This window comes from Rhinatrema bivittatum, chromosome 13, assembly GCF_901001135.1.
Source record: "Rhinatrema bivittatum chromosome 13, aRhiBiv1.1, whole genome shotgun sequence".
NCBI classification, from domain to species: domain Eukaryota; kingdom Metazoa; phylum Chordata; class Amphibia; order Gymnophiona; family Rhinatrematidae; genus Rhinatrema; species Rhinatrema bivittatum.
In genome coordinates, this window is record NC_042627.1 from 1,704,654 (window position 1) to 1,725,549 (window position 20,896).

General features: G+C 45.0%; 1 protein-coding gene and 1 long non-coding RNA gene across 3 annotated transcripts; one reads left to right on the forward strand and one right to left on the reverse strand.

The window, feature by feature from the left end:
- Positions 1–985: 985 nt before the first annotated feature.
- LOC115074714 (putative glycine N-acyltransferase-like protein 1B) lies at positions 986–19,918 on the reverse strand. Of its 2 annotated transcripts, none has more exons than XM_029574472.1 (6): positions 19,666–19,912; positions 16,245–16,358; positions 11,610–11,717; positions 10,468–10,594; positions 6,515–6,698; positions 986–3,003 (listed from the first exon to the last, which is right to left on the reverse strand). In XM_029574472.1, the coding sequence occupies exons 1-6, from the start codon at positions 19,678–19,680 to the stop codon at positions 2,583–2,585; spliced, it is 969 nt and encodes a 322-aa protein (XP_029430332.1). In that variant the 5' UTR covers positions 19,681–19,912; the 3' UTR covers positions 986–2,582. The 2 variants fall into 2 exon arrangements, with proteins under 2 accessions (XP_029430332.1, XP_029430333.1); XM_029574473.1 differs by having other exon boundaries at positions 2,821–3,003; positions 6,654–6,698; positions 19,666–19,918.
- On the forward strand, positions 15,166–18,018 carry LOC115074718. Its single transcript, XR_003852324.1, has 2 exons — positions 15,166–15,307; positions 17,278–18,018. It is a non-coding gene; the product is annotated as an uncharacterized LOC115074718 (long non-coding RNA).
- Positions 19,919–20,896: the final 978 nt, after the last annotated feature.

A 20,896-nucleotide genomic window follows, 5' to 3' on the forward strand; every position in this document is an offset into this window, starting at 1 on the left:
GCTGCGCCCCTCCCTAGGCACGCGCATGCATCACTGTTGCTTTTGAAGGGCCCGCGGCGGGAACTTGGCCACAGCCCCGGATTATGACGTCACTGAAGCTCCGGTACTTAAGGCCGGGCTCGGCTCCTGATAGTCGCCTTTGCAACAAGTCTCCACACTGGTTGGGTACTTCGTTGCCTGCTGGTGATTCTCCTGCGTTCCTGGTTCCTGATCCTTGGAAGTTCCAGTTCCTGTTCTCCTTTGTTCCTGTGTTCCTGATTCCTAGCCGTTCTTTGGATTGACTTCTTGGACACGACTTCTGCATTGCCTGACTACGTTACTGATCCTCTCCAAGCCTGGACCTCTGCAATGTCTGACTACGCTACTGATCCTCTCCAAGCTTGGACCTCTGCATTGTCTGACTACACTACTGATCTTTTCCAAGCCCAGACCTACGCTTTGCCTGACCACGCTACTGATCTTCTCCAAGCCCAGACCTACGCTTTGCCTGACCATGCTACTGATCTTCTCCAAGCCCAGACCACTGCTTTGCCTGACCACGCTACTGATCTCCTCGCTCAGACCTCAGCCTTGCCTTGCCACTGCTCCTTGATTGCTGCCGGCCCTGACTCCAGTTTGCTCTATGACGCCTCTTCAGTCTACATCCTGGACTTGGCCTATTCAGGCTTCGGCCTGTTCTTGCTCGGGCACCCTCTGTCTGACTTTGGTTCTATTGGCACCCGGGTCTCCTGGACTCTACCTCGTCCAGTACAGACTTCCCAGCTTTGCTGGTGCTGTCTCTGGGCTGACCTCTCTACCTTCCATCGATGAAGACATACAGAAGCCCACCTAAGCCCAGCTGGCTCAACTCGCGGCCCACCTAAGCGCCAGCCGGCCTCCGTCCATCAGCCACCTCCACCTATCGACGGTGGGGACCGGTAGGATCCTTCCTTCGGGTAGCGTCAACCCCACCTCGGCCCAAGGGTCCACGTCCGGCGCAATAATACACACACACATATACAAACTCTCTCTCTGCCACCCACACACACATACATACATGTATTCATGCAATCTCTCCACCAACTACTCAATCAGACATACTCTATTTCTCCTCTCCTTATATACACATTTATTTATTTAACCAATTTTTACATACCATTTTTTCACACATATATATATAAGGTCTTTCTCTCTCCCTCCCACATACAAATATATACAATCTTTTCTCTCCCCCTCACACAACATACATACATGCTCGCTCCTGCTCCTATACACAAACATATTCTCTCCCTCCTCCAATATACACACGTACATGCTCTCTCTGCACCACACACATATACATACATGTATGCTCTCTCCCCTTACACACATACTTACACATCATCTCCCCTCACATACATTATACATTTTCTATCTCACACATATATACTTGCTCTCTCTCTCTCCTCACACATAGACACAGAGCATGCATGTGTGTGTGTGTGAGAAAGGAGAAAAAAAGCATATATGTATATGTGTGTGTGTGTGTGTGTAGGAGAGAGACTATCTCCTCCCTCCCACACACATGCTTTATCCACTATCACACTCACTCTCTCCCCCCAGAATGTGCAGACAGCAGCAGAAACAGCAGCAACAGCAGCCTCCTCCTTGAGGCCACATGACATTGGGACGCCTCCTTTCTTCTACTTGTGTGGCTGATGTTGCTCCTCTCTTTGGCCACGTGGACCCACCCCTATTGATTCTCCGGCTCCTCTTTTCATCCAGGAGGGTCCAGTACCGCTTCTGTGCCTTCTCTCTTCAGCCTCCATTGCAAGACAGACCGTGCAGCTGAGGCAGCTTTTAGTTGTAAGCACCGCAGTGCCAGCCTGAAATGGCGAACCTCTAACTGCAGCTGGAATTGGATGGCTAAACTCTGGACAATGTAGCCCTCCTCCTAGCTTCCAGACTGGCTCTCTAATATCTGTACTGTCGGGGGAGAAATTCTGGACAGTCGGTAACCCTAATTTTGGGGTCTTCGAATCAGACCATAAGGCCTCATAAGGGCTGTTTTAATGCCTCCACCCACCTCTCTATTACTGCTTAACTGGCGACAATCTTTAAATATCACCAGATAAATTAATGTTATCCAGGAACATGTACAGAATAAATGAAACCTCCTGCTGCTCATGTCTGGAGATATCAGAATAATTTATTCAGCTAACTCCAAATATCAGTCAATTAAGTTTTGTGGCTATCTCTTCTCCACCCCAATATACCCTTACGATATCCATCTAAATTTTAGCCAGATAATGATGAACCTGGAAAAAATGTAGATGGATAATGGTCAGGGATATTCAGAACTTTTGAGTTATCCAGATAAATTCCTTTGAGTATTGACCCCTGTATTATTAAAAAAAGAAATTAGGGAGCTTGATTCATTGTATATGGAGGAAGAAAGGAGGGTGAAAGATTTCTGCTGAGATGGAAATGACAATATACTACGTTTACTGACATTTTAAAAGAGAGGGGGAGTGAAACTTGAGCCTGAAAATGGAAAGCAAGTCAGAAGAGAGAATGAAAGCTCAAGGATAAGAGCAGTGAGAACATGAGAAAACAATTCAAGATTACAGAAGACTTTTGATTGGAGAGCAGGTCCACTGATACCAGTTTCCAGGTGCAATGTGAAAACCTGTCCTGACTGTAGCATGCTTTGCAGCTTCGTTACCCTCTGCAACGTGGCAGTAAAGAGGTGCATCTTCCAGGATACGGAAAGGAGGCTGGGTGATCAGTGTAAATAATTGCTTGAAGATTCCAGTATTGCGGAGCTTACGTACAGTAAACCCCATCCTGTACTCCGAGGATTGTTCTGTAACACCCCAGCAGACAGGGTTCCCATCCGAATCCATGGCACTAAAGCTGGGGAAGTGACGGATGCAACGTTGGATGTAACGGAGGCTGCGGTCGTTCCCTCCAAATCCCCATCCCTGGTTTACCTGATCTGCATGGCACTCACTCAGGGGCGCAAGTCGAAAGGTCTGACCATCACTGCAAAACAAGCACAGCAACAACTCAAGCCTCTTCTGGGTACTGTACACGTAAAAGTAGAAGTAAGGAATATCATAGTACAAACCTTTACTGCTTCTCTCAGATAGTGGGTAAGTTTTACAGAGAAGGTGCTAGGGACAAGCACTCCTAAGCATTCATAAGTGGGTTACTGAAGAATGTCAACCAAAAAAAAAATATTGCACAACCTGATCTTTGCATGTGCATGATCCAATGAAAGCCCTCTATGCTAATGAAGGGCGAGAACAGATGCTCACATATGCGGAAAGATTACACAAACTGGAGTTAGTTCTATTAGAAAATATGTTTGAGGGGAAATTTAACTACGATCTCCATAATTATTGATAAACCTACAAGATCTCACCAAAGATCTTTGAACCTATAAGCGACAAATTAAAAGGGGCATTCTCTACAGTTAAGGGTAAGAGTTTTGCCATCTTCCAGAGAAGGAATTTTTTTATTCAGTGAAGATAAAATTATGAAATATTTTCCAGCAGCAGTTGAAATAAATGAAATAACGTTTAGAAGAAAGATATTGGTGGGTATGATTCTAGCTACAAAGCTGCTGGCAAAATATGGGAAAGAGGTTGGGTATAAGCTACATAGTGCAACAGTTACTAATCAAGCAACTTGCTGGCTGGACCATCATTTACTGTGTTACTATGTTACTATGTTTCTGTGTCACTAAGTTAATGTGTTAATATGTTACATAGCATATGAACGCATTTAAGGACCTCAAAGTCCATCTAGTCGACCCAACTCCACTTCTGCTGCAGGACCATAGACCCCAATTGATCTTTCACTTTTCCCTCAATTCTTCATAACCAGGAATCCTCTGAGTTTATCCCAAGCCTTCTTGCAGTCTTTCAATTTTTCTGCCTCCACCACATTCCCTGAAGGATTAAATATGGGACCTTGGATGCTCATCTTCCCAGGATATCAGAGAACCAAAGAAGAAGAAACTGAAACTGACTTAGATAAGGAACAAGGTCCTATAAATAGCTTTGAGGTAAATATTCAAAAACCTGATGTGTTGATTATCTTTAGGGAAATCCTGTAGCTGAATGTAACCAGTTCAGCTGAAAATTCTGATACATTTAGCCAGTCAAAATGTAACTGGCCAGATTAAACAAACTTAACAATGCAAATCAGCACTGATCGGGTAAATCCATAGGGAGGGAGGGAGGAAGGTTGGCCAAGCTAGACTTAGGCCTGCTCCTACAGCACCCTAGATTTAAATGGCAAAGTTAGGTGGCTATGACTGGAAATCAATGCTGGCTGTCTAACTCGAACCCCCCAACCAAACCTTACCCCCAGGCCTGTTCAGAATTTGAAGAGCTACATTTAAGTGGTTAGCTTGACCAGCAGGACCCATCCAATTATTACCATGTTTCTATGGCAGCTGAGCTATATCCTTGTAGGGTGGACAAGGAATAACAGTGCACACCTTGTCTTTTTCTGCTATCATCTACTATGTCACTTTATTATTATGTTACTATATTTCCTCACTTGTTCTCTTTTACTTCTTTTCCATCTCCAGGTACTACTGGCTAATTACTGTGTTGCTGAGACCATCTCTGCTAGCCCCTCCTGCTGCTAGCAATGTCATTCAGCGTCGACTGCCAGCTTACAAAGGGGAGACACACAGGCAAGTCACCGTCTGGTGGGCCATCATCTAAGGGTTCACCCCTTAATGCACCCCTTCGTGGGAACTAGGGGATATAATGGGGATAGATATTGTTATACTGAATTATTAGGATAGCACTTTTTGTATTTATTTGAGGTGTTTAAATGTAAAAGATGTTAATGGGTCAATGAACCATGATTGGGATTGGGGTTGGTAGCACGTGGAGTGCGTTGTTGTTGATGGCAACAGTAATACCTGTGGTGATAAACCGTGGTTGTTATGCAGGTTTGCCCATTCAAAATAGTGACCAACCAACTGAGAGAATGCTGAGTTACCCCCACAGAATACCCTGGTTACTGGATAGTTCAAGGGCTTCTACAGGCAGACTGAAAAAAGGGTATATTAATGCTCATTCATTGAGGAACAGAGTCATGGCTGAATCATTTATGTCCCCTGGGGTAGAGTGTTTTGGAACAAACACATTCAATAAGAAAAAGTGGAGGGGTATTATTGATATATATATATATATATATATATATATATATATATATATAATTTAAATATAAAAAGGGTGGAAATCCCTAATATACCGGTATGAGAAACCCTTGTGTCCATGTTGTCGAATTGGACATTTTGTATTCTATATTGTCTCCCAGGTGCATCTGCTACTGTTTTAAATCAGTTAAATCATTTTTTGATAGACTTGCATCTTAGGTTCTGGAGAATCAGTTAAATGATTTTTTGATAGACTTGCAGGTTAGGTTCTGGAGAATCAGTTAAATGATTTTTTGATAGATTTGCATCTTAGGTTCTGGAGAATCAGTTAAATGATTTTTTGATAGACTTGCAGGATAGGTTCTGGAGAATCAGTTAAATGATTTTTGATAGACTTGCAGGATAGGTTCTGGAGAATCAGTTAAATGATTTTTTTGATAGACTTGCATCTTAGGTTCTGGAGAATCAGTTAAATGATTTTTTGATAGACTTGCAGGTTAGGTTCTGGAGAATCAGTTAAATGATTTTTTGATAGATTTGCATCTTAGGTTCTGGAGAATCAGTTAAATGATTTTTTGATAGACTTGCAGGATAGGTTCTGGAGAATCAGTTAAATGATTTTTGATAGACTTGCAGGATAGGTTCTGGAGAATCAGTTAAATGATTTTTTTGATAGACTTGCATCTTAGGTTCTGGAGAATCAGTTAAATGATTTTTTGATAGACTTGCAGGAAAGGTTCTGGAGAATCAGTTAAATGATTTTTGATAGACTTGCAGGATAGGTTCTGGAGAATCAGTTAAATGATTTTTTTGATAGACTTGCATCTTAGGTTCTGGAGAATCAGTTAAATGATTTTTGATAGACTTGCAGGATAGGTTCTGGAGAATCAGTTAAATGATTTTTTTGATAGACTTGCATCTTAGGTTCTGGAGAATCAGTTAAATGATTTTTTGATAGACTTGCAGGATAGGTTCTGGAGAATCAGTTAAATGATTTTTTGATAGACTTGCAGGATAGGTTCTGGAGAATCAGTTAAATGATTTTTTGATAGACTTGCATCTTAGGTTCTGGAGAATCAGTTAAATGATTTTTTGATAGACTTGCATCTTAGGTTCTGGAGAATCAGTTAAATGATTTTTTGATAGATTTGCATCTTAGGTTCTGGAGAATCAGTTAAATGATTTTTTGATAGACTTGCAGGTTAGGTTCTGGAGAATCAGTTAAATGATTTTTGATAGATCCTGCAGTATCCTTCCAAAATTGCCACGCTGTAATACATAGGTCCCTATATTTAATGTAGTATAGGCATTTCATTCTCAGACCTCCAGGATCTACCAAATACAAACTAGCATCATTAATAAAGTACGCACATGCCATGCAGAAGATGGGCAGCGGTGAACTCTTCCTTTGCCTCAGGGACAACCTGTCCTTTGGATGTGTCTAATGGGTTTACGGTCTTTTCTTTGACAAACAGTATATTCTTGAATATATCCATCTTCACCATCTTACATGCAGAGACGTCCTTCAGCGCCTTGTCCACACTTGACTGGAATCCTGGCAAGACACAACAGGACATTGAGGCTGATGCTCTAAGACATGGGGTTTTTTTGTGGATTAGCAGCCAGGTTAAGCAAAAGTTTGCTACAGATGAAAAAGGAGCTCTGTAGCAAACTTTTGCATGAGATGTTGCTACCATCTTGGCCAATGAAGTATAGTTATCTTTTATGCACAAGCTGATCAGAGAAAGCTTTTTCGTACACTGGCTTTCTACAAATCAAATCTTAATGAACTGGTTTGCATGATATTGTATTGCAGCAACTCATTCATTTTAAATTCCACCTATAGGGAACTTCTTGAGCAGTTTCTCTTCAGTGAAGAGGCAAATCTGCAAAAACCTTTGGAAGTGAGGTTTTTTTTTTATGTTACAATGCATGAAAACTGACTTTTTGAGGGTTCTGTGTGATTTTGCATGCAAAACCCAGTTTACTGAAGTTTCTGCAGTTTGTGTCATTGTATCATAAACAAGAGATTATCACCCTCATACCCATAGTAACATAGTATATGACAAAAAGAAAGGTTAATAAACAAAAAGAAAAAACATATAAAGAAGGTGATGATACCTTTATATTCTGCTATCTTAATGCACTTCTTGATTCTTGATTAGCTTTTGAGAGCAAATACTCACTTCTTTTGGTCAGAATTCAAATGAGCAAATCCGCACTCCTGCTGTGTGTCCCATAGGGCTGCAACTGCAGACTACCCCATATTTTCCAGGAAGCACAATGCAGCCATTTTCACTGCTGCCTTGGGCTGCAACGGTTACTCAGTGACATGTTTCCAGTGCTTCATTACTATTCTCTTTCCTCTAGAGATCCATTGTATTTATCCCGTGCTATTTTGAAGTCCATTGCTGTTTTAGTCTTCCCCATCTCCTTCAGGAGGGCATTCCAGGTATCCATCACTCTCTCTATGAAAAAAAATGTTTCCTGACATTGTTTCTGAATCTAGCCCATATTGTGACCCCTAGTTCTGCAGATTCCCTTCCTTTGAAAAAGCTTGCTTCCTGTGCATTAATACTTTTTAGGTATTTAAATGTCTGTAACATATCCCCCCATTTCACCTTTCTTCTAGGGTATTCATATTAAGGTGTATCATTCTCATCTCATGTGATTTTTGGTACAAACCCTGCACCACTTTGGTTGCCTGCCTCCAGTCCGTCTCTAGTCTCTCTCTATTCTTTTACAGAAATGTCCTCCAGAACCGAACACAGTACTCCAGGTGAGTACTGTGTTCAGCTCCTGTTACGCCCGGTCGCAGACAGCTGCGACCGCTGATGCTCACCTCTTTTCTCCCTGTCTCATCAACCCTGGGACAGATAGCGGCATCCACCAATCAACGCCAGCCTCCCCGGTGTCTCCAGAGCAGCATGGGCAAGGGAATTAGATTCAGATGACACCGAACGCTGAGCCCTGACGTTTGCAGACTGGGGTACTGATACACAATCTTTAGGGGAAAATGCACAGCACTGCTTCTACAGCGAAGTCCAAAAGCAAAGCACATACAAGCAGCATTGTCTGAATTATCAGGAAGGCTGCTCACCCCGTAAAAATGTTGCTAGCAGTAATTTTGTCATGGATTTGACAGTTGATTGGTTTTGACTGTAAATATTATTTTCCTTAACATAAAGCTTGGGGGTAACCTGCACAGAGCAGCAGTTACTGCCCTTAACAGAAACATGGGGGTAACCTGCACGGAGCAGCAGTTACTCCCCTTAACAGAAACATGGGGGTAACCTGCATGGAGCGGCAGTTACTGCCCTTAACAGAAACATGGGGGTAACCTGCACGGAGCGGCAGTTATTACCCTTAACAGAAACATGGGGGTAACCTGCACGGAGCGGCAGTTACTTCCCTTAACAGAAACATGGGGGTAACCTGCACGGAGCGGCAGTTACTCCCCTTAACAGAAACATGGGGGTAACCTGCACGGAGCGGCAGTTACTGCCCTTAACAGAAACATGGGGGTAACCTGCATGGAGCGGCAGTTATTATCATAAGAAGCTTGCAGGGCAGACTGGATGGACCATTCATTCTTTTCCTGTCATCATTACTATGTTATTTTGTTACCATGAAGCTCCCAAATAGTCATTTAGCTGTTCTAATACTCATTTCTCTAGCAGCTTCGATAAATAACTCTATCCTGTACTGGACCTGGTTAGGTAGGTCACAAGTAGTCTAATAACTGCTCTCTTCAACATCTGCAGACAAATTAATGATCAGAATAAGATAATTGCTTAATCAGCAGACTAGGACAAAGATCTAGACTATCATTAGTAATGAGAGACCAAATCCCTCCAATTCTTCTGGAGCTGCACTGGCTCCCAGTTCAAAGAACAGTTACATTGCTTCCTTAGTCCTCACGATGTTAGCTTTTGATTTCTGCCGATGGATAAACATACAGTCCAACACGCCTGCGCCAATCCTCTCAGAGAGATTTATTACAAGTCCCCAGTATGAAATATTCTAGACTGCTGGAGATACAAGATCAGACTTTCTCAATGGCAGCTCCAAAAATCTGCAATTCTCTGTTGTTTGAGTTGCAACTGGAAGGCTACTCCAAAACTTTCAAAGTGCTATTGAAAACTTATTTATTCTATCAGGCTTTTCCACTTTGAACATGTGATTTAACATTTAGTTATGCATTTTACTGTGATTATCTGCTTGTTTTTAAAAGGTCCTGAATGTTCTTTTGTTCACTGCCTTGGGACTTTGATATTTGACGGTACAGAAGTTTAATAAATAACTAACTAAATAAATAACATCCAAATCTTAGCAAAATGTTCTTCATGTCCATTAATTTCGGGAAGAGTATACCATCTCATGTTTGATTTAGGCAGAACATCTACAGCATTCACCTCTGATCCTTCATAATCTAAATAAAGTCTTAACTTTTTCTATCAAAAATTTAGCAAGCACTTCACAGTTGGGCTGTTCAACAGAACTTTGTTCAGGGGGAATCAGCCACAGAGAAAAGTTGTTGTGGCTTATTAAAAGCATTACAAACTAAAAAATGAAAATACTGCTTTTTTGTTTACCAAACCAAGGCTCTACATGACGACATTACAACTTCATATTGGATATTATCTTCATGTAATAGTGTCTTTTACCATTTCCTCTCAACCTTTCTCACAATATCTTGCTGTATACTTAGTTCTGCATTAAACCAAGGTGTTTTATGTTCACATGTATTTTTCTTAACAACTACTTCAGGTACTACCTCATTGCAAACCTTCATAGGCGATGTATACCAACATTCAACAGGCTGGTCTAGACTGAACAACATTTTCCAAATTCTCAAGGCTGCTCTGAAGATTTATATTATTATTTCCTGGCACTGGGAAAGTGTACAGAAAAGCAGAAAAAACTGCTTTTCTTACACCCTCCGACTTAATATCATAGCCCCCCCCCCTGCCGGCGTCCGTTTTCCGAACACGTAGCTGTCAGTGGGTTTGACAACCGACGCCGGTAATATTAAGCGTCAGCTGTCAAACCCGCTGACAGCCGCCTTATTACCACAGGCCCTCATTTGAATAAAAAATTGCGCACCCAGGAGAGTGGCCTGGGCACACGTCGGAGAGCAGGCGCTCGCCTCGGAGCACCGGCTCTCCCGCGCATTTTACTGTGTTGACCCGAGAAATAGCCAATGAGAACAGATGTTATTTCCCTCTCATACCTTCTATCTTTACAGAAACAAGCAACGGTGCAGATACTGTCGCCCACACTTCACAGTTTACATCAGTAGGGACAGATATTTGCGTCCTCACCTTGTATCTGCAGGACTTGCTTCCAGTTAACGACATCAGTGTTTGTCAGCATTTCTCTCAGTTTTTCTGGGTCTTTTGTGAACATAAAGTAACTGTTGGTGTAGTTATCCAGGTCATCCTTCATTTCCTGTATAAGAAGTCATTGTGGGAACAACAGAGAAGACTCAGCAGACGTTTTGTGTCTGTTTAGCACTATTATCACAAATGTCTAGCTTTATTGCTGTAAGGTACAGATGTGCAGCCAGAGATTTTGTTTTGTTTGTTTCATTTCTATTATTTCATTTCATTTTTTTTAAATTTTGTTTTTGTTTTAGTGCACTCTAAATCAATTAGACATGCACTAATTCAATTTAGTGTGCAGTAAAAATAGAAAAAAAAAAGATTGCACATCTCTATTGCAAAGAGTTTTAGGAAATATATTGAGCAACCAACAAATAGATAGGCAGCACTCTCTACTCAGAAGTGGAATTGAGGGCTTGAGCAGTCATCAGTAAACCATGAGAGCCCTAACTCCAAGGCAGACACCAGATATCACTGCAGTATTTTGGCTGCATAAACACAGCCTGTCTGGGGTAATCCCAGGGAACTGGGAGATGCAGGACCAGCTGCTGAAGGAAAGAAGAAGTCAATGAGATAGGTAGGAATAATAAAAGTAAACTAATATAACATCCTAATATATACAGGTGAGGGCTGCTGACTGATATATCTCACATACAGTATGTTCCCTCATCATCATAAGAAGTCAGGTAAAAAGTGAGGGCTCTGATAGCAGAGTGATGGGGAGGGCAGAGGACAGGTTTGTTGTCTCACATTTAAGGACTGGATATGTTTAAGCTGCTTTGATATGGGAAAAAGCCACAACCAGGTGTGGAATGACGAGCAAACACACTTTTCTACCTTGTCGCGACACACCTGCTGGATTGGTTAAGCTGCTCTGATGCCTTCTGGAGGCCAGCGGAGAAGGTGGCACTCACTGTACTAGGGAAGGCATCATTTCACTTCAGGGGCTTTGCCTGAACCCTATGAGTCCCTCAAATTCCTCACTGCTGTGACTGCACCAGGAACACAACTGGAGAAGCTGGGAGAAACTGACTCCATGGAATGTGAAAGAAAAACATAAAAAACAATACAAAAGTAATTACGCTTTCATGAGGCCTGGAGATGACAGTGGTGAAGTGCGGCCAGGTATCCACCACCACTTCCAGATTGAAGGGATTCCCACGGTTAATGTGATAAACAGTGCCATAAACCTGCAGGAAACAGAGTAAACCAAACATCAATATCAGTGCCTGATTGTGTCCCCTAGAGTATGCGTATCGTATATTTATATGGGGCACAGTAAAATTTTAAGCAGTGTGCATCTTCTTGGTGACTCTCTTGTTCTTAAATCCTGCTGATGCTCCTTGTAACCTTGGACAACTCACTTCATCCTCCATTGCCTCAGGTACAAACCTCATCCTTCAATAAATCGGTTAGTCTATAATGTGCCACCCACCTGGTGTCATTTTTGCTATAAAAAGAGAAGAAGCTGTTTAAGCAGAACACAGCCAAACACAATCTGAAGGTGAAGACATGAGGAGACGCAGTGCGGCAGGACCAGCAGGAAGAAGCTGTAAGTGGGACAGAGATGGCCTGAACAGTGAATTTGTGTCATCGAAATAATGCACCTTGAGTGGATCAGTTGGTGAATGTACAGGGGAAAACTTGGTGGAAGCCCAGCAAGCAGTGATGGTACAGGACTTGCAAGCTGTCAATACACCAGGTTATGTGCAGGTAGCTGTGAAAATTTCTCTGTCTCCATCTGCTGGAGGGGAGGCAAAACACAGGAGGCTGGACTGATCTGGGTACACACAGGTAATGCAAGCTGTCAAAGCAGCTGCTAATCTGAATAATGTCTTAAGACAATTAGTATCTGCTTCATCCAGTCACTGGCATTAAAGACTTTCCCTCCACAGCACTGGCCCAGAGCAAGCTGGCATCAACTTATTCAACCTGCGTAACAGCAGTAGCAATAAGCAGAACTTAGGATTCCCCGAGTGATGTTGCTGATGGACAAGACCATGGATAGGCGTGGCTTAGATGCAACCCAATTTTCAAAGGAGGAAACCTGAAAGCGGGCTACATGAGATCCATCCCAGGATACTGAGGGAGCTCAGAGAAGTGCTGGCGGGTCTGCTGAAGGACGTGTTCAATAGATCCCTAGAAACGGGAATGGTGCCAAATGATTGGAGAAGAGCGGTGGTGGTCCCGCTTCACAAGAGTGGTAGCAGGGAGGGGGCTGGAAACTACAGGCTGGTTAGCCTCACCTCTGTAGTGGGAAAATTAATGGAGACTCTGCTGAAGGAAAGGATAAAGGAAAATTGGTTCTTACCTGCTAATTTTCGTTCCTGTAGTACCACAGATCAGTTCAGACTCTTGGGTTTTGCCTCCCTTCCAGCAGATGGAGACAGAGAAAGTTTTACAGGCACCGCCTCTTAACCCAGTGTGCCACCTGCATCTTCCTCAGTATTAATCTATACCCAAGCAGAAAATTCCCATAAACCATGAACTATAAAGTCTACTAGAAACTTCCCCAAAATGAGCAGAGGAAAAAGAAGGAACTCTTAAAAAATTAGAAAACATACTGCGTAGAAAAAACCTGTGCCATTCTTCCAAATTTCACAGAGTATCAAAACAGTCAGATCGAGTGGACTCTCTCCAAACTTCTACTCTACCCCGGGTGGGCATCTGGACTGATTTGTGATACTACAGGAACGAAAATTAGCAGGTAAGAACCAATTTTCCTTTCTCTGTACGTACCCAGATCAGTCCAGACTCCTTGGATGTATCAAAGCTTCTCTAATTGGGGTGGGACTGCGAGAGTCCAGCTCGAAGAACACTGTCCCCGAAACTAATGCTGTCCAGGGCCTGAACATCTAATTGGTAGTATCTGGCGAAGGTATGTAAAGACTTCCTAGTAGCCGCTCTGCAAAACTCTTGTGATGACCTCCAGATACTGCAGAAGAGCTCGCCGAACATCCAGACGTCTCAGCACTTTGGCATGCGGAGAACTGGCCTCTAAATTTGGAAAGGCCGAAAATTCCACTGACTGACTCAAATGAAACGATGAAGGAACCGTCTGCAAAGAAATCCCAGAGTCTGTTATCTGAAGAAAGGGATCTCTGCAGGATAGGGCTTGTAGCTCCGAAACCCATCTGGCTGAACAGATTGCCACCAAGAAGACCACCTTCAGAGTTAGATCTTTAAGAGAAGCCCTCTTGAGGGCTTCTCTGGGTATGACACATGTGCTTTTGACCACCCAGCCCAAGGACTGCAAGCGACTGACTATCAAGTCTACAGCTTGACCAGCAAAGATCCTGAGACATCGCCCAGATGAGCCCGTCATCCAAGTAAGGGTGAACTAATACCCTTGTACCCTTGTCTTTGGAGCGTTGCTGCCCCCACCACCATGACTTTGGTGAAGGTTCTTGGAGCTGAGACTAGGCCAAAGGGCAGAGCGCAAAACTGGAAATGCTCTCCAAGGATCAAGAACCTGAGATATCTCTGGTGATCCCAACGGATTCCGATGTGCAGATATGCTTCCGTTAGGTCAAGGAATGCCAGGAATTCTCCACTGTGCACCTCAGCTATGACTGACCTCAGCATTTCCATTTGGAATCTGGGAACCCTGAGTGCCCTGTTCACCTTCTGTAGGTCCAGGATGGGCCGAAAAGTTCCCCCTTTCTTTGGGACAATGAAATAAATGGAATAACGTCCCAGCCCCCTCTCCTCTGGAGGCACTGGGACGATGGCTCCCAACATCCTGAGCCTCTGGAAGGTGTGGCGAACGATGGATCATGAACAAGGTTTCTTAGAGGAAGAGCAAATTCTAAAGTGTAGCCATGTTCTATTATATCGAGAACCCACTGATCCGACGTGACTTTGATCCACTCCTCATAAAAGAAGGTCAACTGACCCCCCTATGCTGGGCATCAAAGAGTGGGCCAGCCAGTCCTCATTGTGAGGACTTAGGCCCGCTTGACCCCATCCCAACTGGTCCTGCAGTTAAGAAAGGATTGTGACAAGGGCTGAGACCTTCCCAAAAAAAAATAATAACATTAATAAAATTAAATTAAAAAAAAAAAGTTTTTTTAAATATGTTTTGCATGCAATATGTTTGGAATTGTTTTGTGCCATTTATCTATTTTTCCTGACATTTATCGCTTACATACTTTGTACTTAATGGACTCTGTATGGCCATTGTTTTGTTTCTTGTATGTAGAGTGCATGATATGTGACCAGTCTATGGCCATGGCTAGCGATCTCTAGGGGATGATAGTAGCATGGAGAGCACCCAGCTTATGAAGCTCAGCTAGAGTTACGGGGGATACAGCATCTGGACAGCGAGCATGTGCACACAATCGCACAGCTGCAAATCTCTTAGGCCTTATTGATCATGAGGGTGAGGAGAAGTGTGGCATTCATTTAGAAAAATTCAAGAAAACCTCCCATTTCGTTATGTGTCACTTCAAAACTAAAGACAAATGTATGGGAGGGGGATTATTTATTTTCAGAAAGAGCAAGCATGTGCCCTGGCCTGGTCTCGTGTGACAAAAAGAACTCAGCACCATCAAAATGTAAAAACCAGAAACCTCTCCAAGCCTTCCCTCTCTGTTTTCCCACCCTCGGACGCTCTTCACCCTTCCATGATGGCTCAGAAGTCTGAAGGGTCAGCTGCCATCTCCAGTCCCGATGCCGCCATGTGAAAGGTTTGCTGTGCAGCCCGGCCCCAGGGCCAGCCCCCACCGGCAAGGCAGGCCTGACCGAGGGTCTCTCCTGCCCCATTCAGACTTCAGATGAGGTAAGACGCTTCTGGGGGGGGGGGGGGGGGAATGCTGGGCTTAAACATTTTACATTTGGGCTGCACTGAGGTTTGGTTTGGTTTGATTTGGTAAGGAGAGGAACAAATGTGTCCCATTAGTTCCATTTTGGGATTTGTCTCTGGTTTTTTGTTTTTTTTTTTTTTACCTTGTTTCTTTAGGTTTTTGTTTTATTTCAAATAAAGGAACAAAAATAAACATCAAATGACATGAGAAACCCCTGAACTCTCCCCCGTTTGCTCTCCCCTTGAAATAAAATAAAAATGAAACAACATAAATGTATTTTTCAGTGCTCATCTCAAATGGTAAGCATTTATGTACATGGAGGTTGTTTCCAGGGTGATATAAAATCAGAGCGCTCGCAGATTACTTACTGCCCAAGTTGCTGAAACAAATGAAGGTGAGAGTAACAGACAGGAAATGAGAAAGAAAGACAGCGCTTAAACTATAAAAAGAAAGATGAGAGGCAGGAGAGCCGGGGCAGGAGAGCCAGGGTAGGAGAGCCGGGGCAGGAGAGCCGAGGCAGGAGAGCCAGGGTAGGAGAGCCGAGGCAGGAGAGCCGGGGCAGGAGAGCTGGGCCAGGAGAGCCGAGGCAGGACAGCTGGGGCAGGAGAGCCGGGGCAGGAGAGCCGGGGCAGGAGAGCCGAGGCAGGACAGCTGGGGCAGGAGAGCCGGGGCAGGAGAGCCGGGGCAGGAGAGCCGAGGCAGGAGAGCCGGGGCAGGAGAGCCGAGGCAGGACAGCTGGGGCAGGAGAGCCGGGGCAGGAGAGCCGGGGGAGGAGAGCCGGGGGAGGAGAGCCGAGGCAGGAGAGCCGGGGCAGGAGAGCCGGGGCAGGAAAGCTGGGGCAGGAGAGCTGAGGCAGGAGAGCTGAGGCAGGAGAGCCGAGGGAGGAGAGCTGGGGCAGATCGCAGTTCTTACTTTCAGAGACTCCGGGAAGCTTTTCGTCAGAGCCTTCTCCAGCATGGCCAGCTTCTGAGAGCAATTCAAGAGCAACATCCTGAGGAGGGATGGAGGAAGCAGCTCAGTGAGGTCCTGAGAGAGGGAGAGAGAGAGAAGGAAGAATTGATGACATTTAAGCAATGTGAATAAATCAAAGAGAAAGTTTATCTGGGGCCCTTACAGTGAGAATGTCTCTTGTTCAGTGACTGCTGATTATGGCAACTGGTTACAGCAGGAAGCAGAGTAATAAATGGCTACGGTCAATGTCTCCTAATGCAGCAGTATTACCACAGCAGGGAGGTGTGTGTCTGTAAAATTTGAGAGAGAAAGCACAGCAGTGAGAGACAGAGGGGGAATAGAAGGCTGGAGAAGCAGTGAGAGACAGAGGGGGAATAGAAGGCTGGGGAATCAGTGAGAGACAGAGGGGGAATAGAAGGCTGGAGAAGCAGTGAGAGACAGAAGGGGAATAGAAGGCTGGGGAATCAGTGAGAGACAGAGGGGGAATAGAAGGCTGGAGAAGCAGTGAGAGACAGAAGGGGAATAGAAGGCTGGGGAATCAGTGAGAGACAGAGGGTGAATAGAAGGCTGGAGAATCAGTGAGAGACAGAGGGGGAATAGAAGGCTGGGGAATCAGTGAGAGACAGAGGGGGAATAGAAGGCTGGGGAATCAGTGAGAGACAGAGGGGGAATAGAAGGCTGGGGAACCAGTGAGAGACAGAGGGGGAATAGAAGGCTGGAGAATCAGTGAGAGACAGAGGGGGAATAGAAGGCTGGGGAATCAGTGTGAGACAGAGGGGGAATAGAAGGCTGGGGGACTGGGGGGAAGTGACATGATCCGGAGAGAGTGGATGCCTGAGCCTCTTCTCCGCTCCCCTGCACTGGCAAATTTAATATTTTCCCCTTGAGTGCGGCTTTCTTGGATGGAAAGCACTGCAATAGCTACAGAAACATTGGCAACATGACCAGCAATAAAAATCGGGTTTGATTTAACTCATTTTTTCGTTCCATGCAGGAGGATTGAGATTTGAGGCCTTGTCCAGCATGGTTGACGCGGCGGAGGCCGATGGCGCAGCTTCTGTGAAAGAGCGTGCGAGCTCCAAAAGCGAAGGGCTCCTGGATATGCTGATGAAGCAGGACTTCAACAACTGGTTCCAAGATCCAAAACAAGACATTTGGACTTCATGGGAAGACTTTTACTCGTCCATTGGGGATCTCCGGACAGATCTGAGAGACCTTGGAAAGAGAGTAGAGGACGCTGCGGCATTAGTGGTTTTTTCCTTGACCTCTACGTGATTTGTCACTCAACTTCTACCCACGTAATGCAATGGGCAGAGTCTTTCAATGGCAGGTGCTTCACAACAGGGACTTTACGTGTTGGTGGGATCACAGGACGTGTGGAGGGGTACAAGCTTTTGGTCTGCACCGATTCTTTCGCCTGGTTTAGTATGCGCTCGGGGCAGACAATGCATTTCTGCCACTGAAGGAGTAGTGGGGAGGAATCACGGGGAGTGCAGCGTGTGCAGCTTTCACCATTCCTCCTAACTTCTGACTGGAATAAGTGAATGGTTTTTGTACGCATGGACAGGGCTGCATTTGTGCCTGTGATGAATTTCATGAGCTAAACAGTAGGGAGTGCTGGGAATGGTTTTTCAGTATTGTACTAGCGGCTGTACATACTTAATATTATTATTATTGTAATCGCTTACATCCAAATTCCAGAGCAATTTACAAAATAAATGTGGGCTCTTAATCTGGGAAGTCTTCCTGTGTTTTTGTTTCTTGTAAAAAAAAAAAAAAATTGGGGCAAAATCAGAACTCCCAACAGGACTGTGGGCGGAGTCTTTGTCGGTGGGTTTGGGTTCAGAAGACATCTGTTCATCCACAGAGGGAGAAGATTTCCACTGCTCTGAGACCAGTCCACCACACCAGCTGCCCAAACACTCCCCGGTGCCCAGCTTACTAACTCCTTGGCAGCTGGCTTTTAATTCTATCTTTCCATGCACAGATGTGCCCCATCCTTTGGGGGGTACGAACCAATGCATTTCTTTTATCAAACCCCCCCCCTCCTGCTTCTCCTCCTGTGTCTCCTCATCAGACAGCCACTCTGCACCCCCAACCTGCGATGTCAAGGTGGAAAGGTTACCCTGATAGTCCCCACCCAATTACCAATCCTGTCATCAGGCCCCTCCCCAAGGATCCCCATCTTCCACCCACCCACCCTTCAGAAATTATGTAATGGCCCCTCTGATTATTTCATTCACCAAGGGAGACGGATCACGTTAGAAAGACAAAAATGAAACCACTCTGAACACTAACAGGCCGATACATTAAAGTACGCTCAGGCTAGCGCACAGGCGTATGCGCGGTTGGATGTGCGTTTTGGATGCGCTGGACTAGCTCCCTGTGCAATCAGGAGATTAGCATGGCCAAAATGCGCGCCCATATAAACGCATAGCCGATAGCGCTCATCACATGCAAATTGCAGGTAGATGAGGCTATTAACTATTACTCCCAATGCAGAAAATCCCTGGGCGCACACTTTAACGTGGCAAATGTAACGCCAGCCCCAGAGCTGGCGTTAAATCAATGCGCAAGTCAAGGGCTCAGGAGAAATTTTAAAAATGTCCTATATGGTTCCTACTTTTATTCTTAAACACCTACTGCTTGTGGGGTTTAAGAATAAAGGTATAAGTTAATGGCTTGAGGAAAAATAAATTCTGGATGCATAATATACGCGCACAATAAACTCGCTCCAGACCGATTTCGCACCTTGCTATTGTGCGTGTATATTGTGCATCCAGAAATCGACCCGCAGCAGGATAAAACGGACGCCTGGTGCGATTGTGGGTGCAGAGCCTCGTCCTGGGCGCCCGATGCACTTGAGCGCTAAGGATGCATAATTCTTCCCAGGAGACGTGGCTGTGCACACATCAGGAAAACGGGGGCCCGTTTTAATGCGGGTCTTATTGCATCGGTCCCCGAGAAGCGTGCAAGAGAGCGACTTGCAAACTCCCCTGCCCCACAGTCCCTCCCCAGCTGATCTTAGAGACCAGACAAGAAATCCCAAAGTGCCAGAAATCTCACAGTAACACACAGACTTGGTATGGGGACAGCAGGTTAGAAAGAAAAGAAACAGGAAATATTAGGGACGGAGGTAACCAATAGTCCTTCAGCTCTCGGTTTAAACCTAAGTCTTGCAGAGACTTAAGACAACTTAAAGCAAAGAAAAAGTCTCGTCATGGAGTCTGATTAGGGATGCAGCAGATTAGCCACATTAAGCAGCTCAAGCAGTGATCCTGCTCTGAAGAAATAAAGTGTGTAAACTTCCACATCTAACCCTGGCATCCTTCCTACTTTTATTCACACCTTTTCCTGAAGGAGCTGAACTGCAGTGATTCACTTTGCACTTTGCCATTCAGGCTCTCCTACCTCTCACCGATCTGCGCTTCGGGTGTCTCTAGGTCTTGTGAAAAGAAAGGTCAAGGTCAATCCTCGCCTTGCCGGCCGTCTAAGTCGCATGTGGGGATCAGAATATTCCTCCTCCTGCTGCTCTTACTCCCTTTCTGGGGCTCCCTGCAACCAGCACAGGCTCTTCCCGAGAAGCAAAGACAACAACAGTTTCCCTGGTCCCTTGCCAACAAAAGCAGGAAATCATGTTGCATTGCTCTCTGAGGGCTCAGGCACGCTCCGATTGCACCACACTCCTGTCAGTACCTGCTCCGGGGGTGGAGCCTTCCTGCCCCGTGGGAACCAACACAACTCGGGGCAGCTTTGCAGCACTAGGTTGTTTTTTTGTTTTGTTTTTTCTGCAACGGGCTTTATTAAACACTCGTGCAGGCACCTTGAGCCAAACTCCATGCTCAGGACTCTTAGATTCAGGCAACCTGTACTCAACGATCTCAGAGGGCCTCCAGCTTCATCAGCAAGCGGGACGCAGAGCCCTCCTGCCAGCAGTCCTGTGCTTCCCCCCTGATGTCTGCATATCAATGCCCAGACTGTACAAGTCGGGCCCTCTTGCTTGTTTTCCTTATCCCTTTTCCCTGCCGCTGAAGTGGGGAGCAATGTTGCTGTTGCATTAGACTCATTGGAGCACATTGGTTAAGGGTAGTGCTCTCCATTCCTTCTGTTAAGGGCAGTAACCGCCTGCCCAGCTACCCCCCTGCACACGTTTCTCATTTCTTTAGCTTTAGGGATCCACAGTGTTTATCCCACGCCCCTTTGAATTCTTTGACTGTTTTTGTCTTCACCACCTCCTCCGGTTGGGCGTTCCAGGCCTCCACCTCCCTCGCTGTGAAGAAATATTTCCTGACTTTTGTTCTGAGTCGTCCCCCCCTGGAGTTTCAATTTCTGACCCCTAGTTCTAATGTTTTCTTTCCAACAGAAAAGGCTCGAAGTCTGTGCATCATTAAAACCTTTCAGGTATCTGAAAGTCTATATCAATTCATCCCTGCACCTCCTCTCTTCCTTAAGCTTCTCCTCATAGGTCTTCCAACACAGACCCCACACCATTTTGGTTGCCCTTCTCTGGGTCGCCTCCATCCTGTCTCTCTCCCCTTGTGAGATACGGAGTCCAGAACTGAACACAGTCCTCCAAGTGAGGCCTCAGCAAGGACCTATCACCTCCTTTTTCA

Coding starts and splice junctions, on each gene's coding strand:
- LOC115074714 (XM_029574472.1), bottom strand. Junction 11,718..16,244: donor GCTTCCCGGAGTCTCTGAAA/GTAAGAACTGCG, acceptor TGTTTCCTGCAG/GTTTATGGCACTGTTTATCA. Junction 3,004..6,514: donor GCCCATCTTCTGCATGGCAT/GTGCGTACTTTA, acceptor CTTGTTTTGCAG/TGATGGTCAGACCTTTCGAC.